Source organism: Portunus trituberculatus, chromosome 3 (assembly GCF_017591435.1).
Source record: "Portunus trituberculatus isolate SZX2019 chromosome 3, ASM1759143v1, whole genome shotgun sequence".
Classification (NCBI taxonomy): Eukaryota; Metazoa; Arthropoda; class Malacostraca; order Decapoda; family Portunidae; genus Portunus; species Portunus trituberculatus.
In genome coordinates, this window is record NC_059257.1 from 1,390,430 (window position 1) to 1,400,429 (window position 10,000).

General features: G+C 39.6%; 1 protein-coding gene across 1 annotated transcript in view; it reads left to right on the plus strand.

The window, feature by feature from the left end:
- The window catches only part of LOC123508317, a 60,906-nt gene that overhangs the window by 46,512 nt on the left and 4,394 nt on the right, over positions 1–10,000 (plus strand). The window contains exons 2-5 of the mRNA XM_045261927.1: positions 6,536–6,631; positions 7,179–7,287; positions 7,383–7,840; positions 9,211–9,399. Coding sequence (XP_045117862.1) covers positions 6,536–6,631; positions 7,179–7,287; positions 7,383–7,840; positions 9,211–9,399 — 852 coding nt within the window. The remainder of the gene's footprint in view (positions 1–6,535; positions 6,632–7,178; positions 7,288–7,382; positions 7,841–9,210; positions 9,400–10,000) is intronic.

The window sequence follows — 10,000 nt, forward strand, 5'->3', positions numbered from 1 at the left end:
ATTTTGAGTTTTGGTGCATGAAACGCTGGAATACACCAAAATAACCCCATTTTGACATATTTCAGTTCTTTACACAAATAGTGTGTTTTGCCTGCTATTCTGAATTTTGTTGCATAAAACGCTGAATTACACTAAAATATCACATTTTTGACATATTTCAGTTCCTTAGACATATAGTGTGTTTTGCCTGCCTTTCAGTGCGGTGGTGCATAAAACGCTGTAATACACCAAAAGAACCCATATTTGACATATTTCAGTTCCTTAGACAAATAGTGTGTTTTTGTAGCATTTCTGTGGTTTGGTGGAAAAAAGCTAAAAAACTACGAAAATACCACGTTTTTGTTCATTTTACTTTGGATTCTCTATACTAGCTTGTTTTCATCAATTTTATCGTTCTGAAGCAAAACAATGTAATATGTCGAATAAACTAAATTTTCAATCGAGATAGTTTTTTTTTATAAAACACCTTAAAAACAAATAAATAAGACGTTTTATCACTTATAGTGAGTGTTTTCCCAGCATTTCTGAGCTTGGTGAATAAAACGCTAGAATACACCAAAATAACCCATTTTTTACATATTTTAGTTCATTGAACAAATAGTGTGTTTCGCCAGCATTTTTGAGTTTTGTGCATAAAACGGTGGAATACACAAAAATAACCCCATTTTGACATATTTCCTTTCCTTACCCAAATAGTGTGTTTTGGCTGCTATTCTGAGTTTTGTTGCATAAAGCGATGGATAACACTAAAATATCACATCTTTTACATACTTCATTTTCTTAGACACATAGTGTGTTTTCCCTGCTTTTCAGAGTGTTGGTGCATAAAACGCTGGAATATACCAAAAGAACCCATATATGACATATTTCAGTTATTTAGACAAATAGTGTGTTTTGGTAGCATTTATGTGTTTTGGTGCATAAAACGAAGGAATACACCAAAATAACCCATTTTTAACATATTTCAATTCCTTATACAAATAGTGTGATTTACTTGCATTTCTGAGTTTTGGTGCATAAAACGCTAGATACACTAAAATAACCCGTCTTTGTGACATATTTCAGTTCCTTACACAAATAGTGTGTTTTGTCTGCTATTCTGAGTTTTGTTGCATAAAACGCTGGAATACACCAAAATAACACATTTTTGAAATATTTCAGTTTTTAAGACAAATAGTATGTTTTGCTTGCATTTCTGAGTTTTGGTGCATAAAACGCTGGAATACACCAAAATAACCCCATTTTGACATATTTCAGTTCTTTACACAAATAGTGTGTTTTGCCTGCTATTCTGAGTTTTGTTGCATAAAACGCTGAATTACACTAAAATATCACATTTTTGACATATTTCAGTTCCTTAGACATATAGTGTGTTTTGCCTGCCTTTCAGAGCGTTGGTGCATAAAACGCTGTAATACACCAAAAGAACCCATATTTGACATATTTCAGTTCCTTAGACAAATAGTGTGTTTTTGTAGCATTTCTGTGGTTTGGTGGAAAAAAGCTAAAAAACTACGAAAATACCACGTTTTTGTTCATTTTACTTTGGATTCTCTATACTAGCTTGTTTTCATCAATTTTATCGTTCTGAAGCAAAACAATGTAATATGTCGAATAAACTAAATTTTCAATCGAGATAGTTTTTTTTTATAAAACACCTTAAAAACACATAAATAAGACGTTTTAACACGTATAGTGAGTGTTTTCCCAGCATTTCTGAGTTTGGTGCATAAAACGCTAGAATACACCAAAATAACCCATTTTTTACATATTTTAGTTCATTAGACAAATAGTGTGTTTCGCCAGCATTTTTGAGTTTTGGTGCATAAAACGGTGGAATACACCAAAATAACCCCATTTTGACATATTTCAGTTCCTTACCCAAATAGTGTGTTTTGGCTGCTATTCTGAGTTTTGTTGCATAAAACGATGGAATACACTAAAATATCACATTTTTGACATACTTCATTTTCTTAGACACATAGTGTGTTTTGCCTGCTTTTCAGAGTGTTGGTGCATAAAACGCTGGAATATACCAAAAGAACCCATATTTGACATATTTCAGTTCCTTAGACAAATAGTGTGTTTTGGTAGCATTTCTGTGTTTTGGTGCATAAAACGAAGGAATACACCAAAATAACCCATTTTTAACATATTTCAATTCCTTATACAAATAGTGTGTTTTACTTGCATTTCTGAGTTTTGGTGCATAAAACGCTAGATACACTAAAATAACCCGTCTTTGTGACATATTTCAGTTCCTTACACAAATAGTGTGTTTTGTCTGCTATTCTGAGTTTTGTTGCATAAAACGCTGGAATACACCAAAATAACACATCTTTGAAATATTTCAGTTTTTAAGACAAATAGTATGTTTTGCTTGCATTTCTGAGTTTTGGTGCATAAAGCGGTGGAATACACCAAAATAACCCCATTTTGACATATTTCAGTTCTTTACACAAATAGTGTGTTTTGCCTGCTATTCTGAATTTTGTTGCATAAAACGCTGAATTACACTAAAATATCACATTTTTGACATATTTCAGTTCCTTAGACATATAGTGTGTTTTGCCTGCCTTTCAGTGCGTTGGTGCATAAAACGCTGTAATACACCAAAAGAACCCATATTTGACATATTTCAGTTCCTTAGACAAATAGTGTGTTTTGGTAGCATTTCTGTGATTTGGTGAAAAAGCTAAAAACTACTAAAATACCACGTTTTTGTTCTTTTACTTTGGATTCTCTATACTAGCTTGTTTTCAACATTTTTATCGTTCTGAAGCAAAACAATGTAAAATGTCGAATAAACAAAATTTTCATTCGAGATAGTTTTTTTTTTATGAAACACCTTAAAAACACATGAATAAGACGTTTTAACACGTATAGTGATTTCCTAGCATTTCTGAGTTTGGTGCATAAAACGCTAGAATACACCAAAATAACCCATTTTTTACTATTTAGTTCATTAGACAAATATTGTGTTTTGCCTGCATTTCTGAGTTTTGTAGCATAAAACGCTGGAATACACCAAAATAACACATTTTTCACATATTTCTGTTTATTAGACAAATAGAGTTTTTCGCCATCAATTTTGAGTTTTGGTGCATAAAACGCTGGAATACACCAAAATAACCCCATTTTGACATATTTCAGTTCTTTACACAAATAGTGTGTTTTGCCTGCTATTCTGAATTTTGTTGCATAAAACGCTGAATTACACTAAAATATCACATTTTTGACATATTTCAGTTCCTTAGACATATAGTGTGTTTTGCCTGCCTTTCAGTGCGTTGGTGCATAAAACGCTGTAATACACCAAAAGAACCCATATTTGACATATTTCAGTTCCTTAGACAAATAGTGTGTTTTTGTAGCATTTCTGTGGTTTGGTGGAAAAAAGCTAAAAAACTACGAAAATACCACGTTTTTGTTCATTTTACTTTGGATTCTCTATACTAGCTTGTTTTCATCAATTTTATCGTTCTGAAGCAAAACAATGTAATATGTCGAATAAACTAAATTTTCAATCGAGATAGTTTATAAAACACCTTAAAAACAAATAAATAAGACGTTTTATCACTTATAGTGAGTGTTTTCCCAGCATTTCTGAGCTTGGTGAATAAAACGCTAGAATACACCAAAATAACCCATTTTTTACATATTTTAGTTCATTGAACAAATAGTGTTTTTCGCCAGCACTTTTGAGTTTTTGTGCATAAAACGGTGGAATACACAAAAATAACCCCATTTTGACATATTTCCTTTCCTTACCCAAATAGTGTGTTTTGGCTGCTATTCTGAGTTTTGTTGCATAAAGCGATGGATAACACTAAAATATCACATCTTTTACATACTTCATTTTCTTAGACACATAGTGTGTTTTCCCTGCTTTTCAGAGTGTTGGTGCATAAAACGCTGGAATATACCAAAAGAACCCATATATGATATATTTCAGTTCCTTAGACAAATAGTGTGTTTTGGTAGCATTTATGTGTTTTGGTGCATAAAACGAAGGAATACACCAAAATAACCCATTTTTAACATATTTCAATTCCTTATACAAATAGTGTGATTTGCTTGCATTTCTGAGTTTTGGTGCATAAAACGCTAGATACACTAAAATAACCCGTCTTTGTGACATATTTCAGTTCCTTACACAAATAGTGTGTTTTGTCTGCTATTCTGAGTTTTGTTGCATAAAACGCTGGAATACACCAAAATAACACATCTTTGAAATATTTCAGTTTTTAAGACAAATAGTATGTTTTGCTTGTATTTCTGAGTTTTGGTGCATAAAACGCTGGAATACACCAAAATAACCCCATTTTGACATATTTCAGTTCTTTACACAAATAGTGTGTTTTGCCTGCTATTCTGAGTTTTGTTGCATAAAACGCTGAATTACACTAAAATATCACATTTTTGACATATTTCAGTTCCTTAGACATATAGTGTGTTTTGCCTTCCTTTCAGAGCGTTGGTGCATAAAACGCTGTAATACACCAAAAGAACCCATATTTGACATATTTCAGTTCCTTAGACAAATAGTGTGTTTTGGTAGCATTTCTGTGATTTGGTGAAAAAGCTAAAAACTACTAAAATACCACGTTTTTGTTCTTTTACTTTGGATTCTCTATACTAGCTTGTTTTCAACATTTTATCGTTCTCTACACGCACTCTTCCACCTTCACTCCTTCGCAAACTGAAGCAAAACACAGCATATTATTTTGTATGGGTGAAGCATCACATCCCTGTATTATGAAGAGTGAGGGACAGGAATGGCCAGCAGGAAGGCCACACAGACACAACTATGTTGTACAACACAGAACTCAGACCTGTGTGTGTGTGTGTGTGTGTGTGTGTGTGTGTGTGTGTGTGTGTGTGTGTGTAGAGCAGGAGGCATACGTACCTGAGAGACGCGATGCATTGAGTGAGGGATAGGGAGAGAGGAGTGAGGAGGGCTGGAGGTAGTGATGTCACCGTTATTTTCCCTCAGCTTATCTGTTTCTCTCTTGTTTTGTGGTTGGGGGATTAAGTGTTATTTTTCTCTTTATTGTGATTATTTGTTTATTTATTTTTTCATTGTGAATTTTCTTTAAGTTTTACTTTTTGTTGTGCATTGCAGTGTGAAATGATATGTTGTGTAATAGTGTTTCATGCTTTGTGTACATCTTCCTCCCTCACCCTGGGCCCGGGGTCGGCAGGAGTCTGTCTGTCAGGCTGGAACGATCAGTCCTGTTCTTGTCCTGCACGACACGCGCTGGTTGGACAAGATGGTCACTGGACACTAGACACTAGACACCAACAGACTGCTCGCCACACGCCTGTCACATGTGTGTGTGTGTGTGTGTGTGTTAAAGGCCTGTACTGGTTATCAGGAGGGAACAGCCACCACCACCACCACCACCACCAGCCGTCACCCTCTCACTGCGAGCTGAAAGTTCGTTCATTATTACTGATCTTCGGGTGAGACTGTACGTGGCACACCTCACTACCACACACCACACCACCACAAACTACACACTCACCACTCAACACACACCAAACACTACCACACACCACCACAAACACTCACCACACACCACCACACCAGACCACTCACCACACACCACACACCACATACTAGACAGCCCATCCCCGTGTTAAGTTTGTCACTGGTCACTGGTCAGTCAAAGCACAACTCTGTATATTTCAACTCATTACATGTACTACTATACTGTTCACACACACACACACACACACACACACACACACACACACACACGAGTTGATGAAATTATTATAACTACTACTACTACAACTACAACTACTACTACTACTACTACTACTACACACACTATACTACTACTACTACTACTACTACTAATTATAATAATAATAATAACAATAATATTGTTACGTTATCAACAAGCTGCACTGTTTGAAATCCAGAAATCTCTCTCTCTCTCTCTCTCTCTCTCTCTCTCTCTCTCTCTCTCTCTCTCTCTGGTAAAAATGAGGATGATGAAGTGAAGAAGAGAAGAAGAAATAGGAGGAGGAGGAGGAGGAGGAGGAGGAGGAGGAGGAGGAGGAGGAGCCTTATGTATTAACTTCACTTTTGCTTATCATTTATTATTTATTATTCGCAAGAAAGATACGTCTGGGTGTTGGTGAGTGTATTTGCTTATATTCACTTGTGTTTTACCTATTTACACCTGTATTTACCTATGTTTTGCCTTTATTTACCTTTATTTACCTGTATTTACCTATTTTACCTACGTTTTACCTATATTTCACCTATATATACCTGTGTTTTACCTATATTAACCTGTGTTTTACCTATATATACCTGTATTTACCTATTTTTTACATGTGTTTACTGTTTTACCTATTTCTACCTATATGTACTTCTGTTTTACCTAATTTTCATCCTGCCTTACCTGTGCATACCTACATTTACCTACACTCACCTTCATTTACCTGGATTTCACTGTATTTACTACCATAACCACTTCTAACTTCACTTACCTGTGCGTACCTTTGTTTACCTGCACAGGGGGAGGTTCTCTTCAACACCTGGCGCGGGATATTCTCAGGTGATGGCGGTCGCTTCATGCAGAAACCGAGAATATTCAGCTTCGATGGCAAGGAAGTACTGACGAGCCCTGAGTGGTGAGTGCCTTCCTTCACCGCCCTGGCTTGAGTTGACTAGAGGTGTAGAAATGAGGAGGTTGGGAAGGAGAGGAAGGTGCGAGAGGGTGAATGTAGTTGTAGTAGGCAGGCGTTGTAGACAGTTTGACGTGTTTTGTGTTTTGTTAATTTTTGTTTGTGTTTTGTTAAAGAGGAGGGTGGTATAATGCAAGGATGTAGTAGAAAGTAATGAAGAGTTTATTAAAGGTGTATAAATAAGGGTGTTGGGAAAATAGAAAAGTAGAAAGGTTTGGAAGTAAAGAAATAGTAGTAGAAAAGTGTTTGGTATGTTTGATTCTCTTCTCTTGTGTTCTGTTGATGAAGAAGAGGTGTTATAATGCAAAGATGTAGTAGAAAGTAATGAAGAATAATTTGAAGGAATAGAAGTAAGAATATTGGGAGAACGAGAGAGGTAGAAGAGAGTGATAGTAGTAGTAGTAGTAGTAGTAGTAGTAGTAGTAGTTTATAGGGATTGACATGTGTTTCTTTCCTCCATATCTTGTGTACAGTGTGTCCCTCACGCCGCTGTCTCTTTCTTCCAGGACGACAACGTAGAGGACTGCCCTGTGTGCCTCAACACCTTTGACGACACCCACAGGCGGCCACGCAACCTGCCGTGTGGGCATACACTTTGCACGCCGTGCATTAATGAACTGAAGGAGCAGGGTGCCGTCACGTGCCCCACGTGCAGGGTGAGTCACGCCCTGCCTGAGGCCGGCCAGTTCCCTATCTCCTATATCACAGAGGCCTTTATCAGGAAGATGAGAGGTGCAGGACTGGCCTGTGTGGCACCCAAGCCAGAAAAGCAGCTGACAGCTCCGGCAGCAGTGACACAGCCTGCACCAAGGGCCACAGCGGGACTCAGCAAGAGGACACGGTCCCTGCTGCAGGAGCAAGAGGCAAAGGTCCTGGCCGCCATCCGCTCCTGCCAGGAGGAGCAGAGCCAGCTGGCAGACTACCGGACAACCCTGGGTGGGTGGTGTGGCCGCCAGCAGCAGCTGGAGGACGACCTCCAGACGCTGGTGGACCAGAGCAAGGGTGCCTGGAGGCGATAAGCCGCGAGGACTCCCGCGTGGAGGGCAGGCAGGAGAAGGTGCGGCAGAGAGAGGAGGCGCTGCACGCCATGCTGCAGGAGCTGCGCACTCCATCAACACGACAGGAAGCTTACGAGGTGATTGAGGATGCAGACCATCTGCTGGAGGAGGAGGAGGAGGAGGAGGAGGAGGAGGGCGGCAGTGTTTCCTGACGTCCACGTGGTCACCACCGTCACCAGGGTGAGTGTGTCCTCACATTAGGTGTGCTTGCACCTCAGTCACTCTTCTCTTCTTACTGACTGACTTTGTGTGTTGAGCACGCCTTAAGGCTTAACCGATAGGTCCTGCACTACATAGTACGTGGTGCACGGTTCAATTACAATACATTGTTTGTAGTTCAGCACACGTACTGTATTGACTCTGAACAATGTTGACAGATAACAGTCACTCACCAAACACTTGTTGACTTTCAGAATGATGAACTACATTGTTACATTACATTGTTGTATTCTATTAATCATTGCAAACTGTAATTAACTTCCAACCATTACACACACACACACACACACACACACGGTAGCTCAGTGGTTAGAGCGCTGGCTTCACAAGCCAGAGGACCGGGGTTCAATTCCCCGGCCGGGTGGAGATATTTGGGTGTGTCTCCTTTCACGTGTAGCCCCTGTTCACTGTTCACTGTTCACCTAGCAGTGAGTAGGTACGGGATGTAAATCGAGGAGTTGTGACCTTGTTGTCCCGGTGTGTGGTGTGTGCCTGGTCTCAGGCCTATCCGAAGATCGGAAATAATGAGTTCTGAGCTCGTTCCGTAGGGTAACGTCTGGCTGTCTCGTCAGAGACTGCAGCAGATTAAACACACACACACACACACACACACACACACACACACACACACACACACCAACAATATGCCCGGTAGCACAGTGGCTAGAACGCTGGCTTCATAAGCCAGAGGACCGGGGTTCGATTCCCCGGCCGAGTGGAGATATTTGGGTGTGTCTCCTTTCAAGTGTAGCCCCTGTTCACTGTTCACCTAGCAGTGAGTAGGTACGGGATGTAAATCAAGGAGTTGTGACCTTGTTGTCCCGGTGTGTAGTGTGTGCCTGGTCTCAGGCCTATCCGAAGATCGGAAATAATGAGCTCTGAGCTCGTTCCGTCAGAGACTGCAGCAGATCAAATAGTGAACACACACACACACACACACACACACTCGGCTCACAACAGAAAAGACCTGGGTTCGAGTCCCGAGTGCGGTGAGACAAATATGCGATCTTTTAATGTGTAGCCCTGTTCAGTATTCACCTAGCTGTAAGCTGGTACGAGATATAATTCAAAAGGTTGTGACTTCGCTGTCTCGGTGTGTGGAGTGTAGTGTGGCCTCAGTTCTACCCGAAGATTGGTCTTTGAGATCTGAGCTCGCTCCGTAATGGGGAAAACTGTCTGGGTGACCAGTAGGCGACCTTGAAAACATAGATTGCCATGGGTTTTTCAGGTTGCAAAGTCATCCCGTTCAGCCCTGCAGGCCGCCACCCTGCAGGCCACACAGACGGCCATTGAGCCAGCAGGCTCTACTGCTGCTGCTGCTGCTGCTGCTGCAGGTGACTCCAGCCTCTCGGAGTCACCTGCCGCAGCCTCCTCCATCGCGGACAGGCTGGCGGCCCTGCTGGAACCGAGTCTGACGGTGAGTGGCTATGATCTATCCTGCCCAGCGAGAATCAGAGCTCTCTCTCTCTCTCTCTCTCTCTCTCTCTCTCTCTCTCTCTCTCTCTCTCTCTCTCTCTCTCTCTCTCCCTTGTTTACATTATTGCTATTATGTCTATTGTTTTTGTTATAATAAAAAAAATGATAATAATTATTATTATTATTATTATTATTATTATTATTATTATTATTATTATTATTATTATTATCATTATATTATTATTATTATTATTATTATTATTATTATTATTATTTTATCATCATCATCATCATACTCATCATCTTTATCATTATAATTATTATTATTACCATTAATATTAGAGAGAGAGAGAGAGAGAGAGAGAGAGAGAGAGAGAGAGAGAGAGAGAGAGAGAGAGAGAGGGGTTGAGGGTGGGGTAAGTGGATGGGGAGGGGGTTGGGAGTTCCGGCCTTAAGATAGATGCACACGTACCAATTTGCTGCTGAAATTTTACGTACGTAGAATTCCGACTCAAAATCTGTGCCTAGCGACTGGAGAAAGCAGTCGCAAAACAATATCAACATATTAGTCTTGTTAGTCGATTTGCGACTTTCTTTACGTG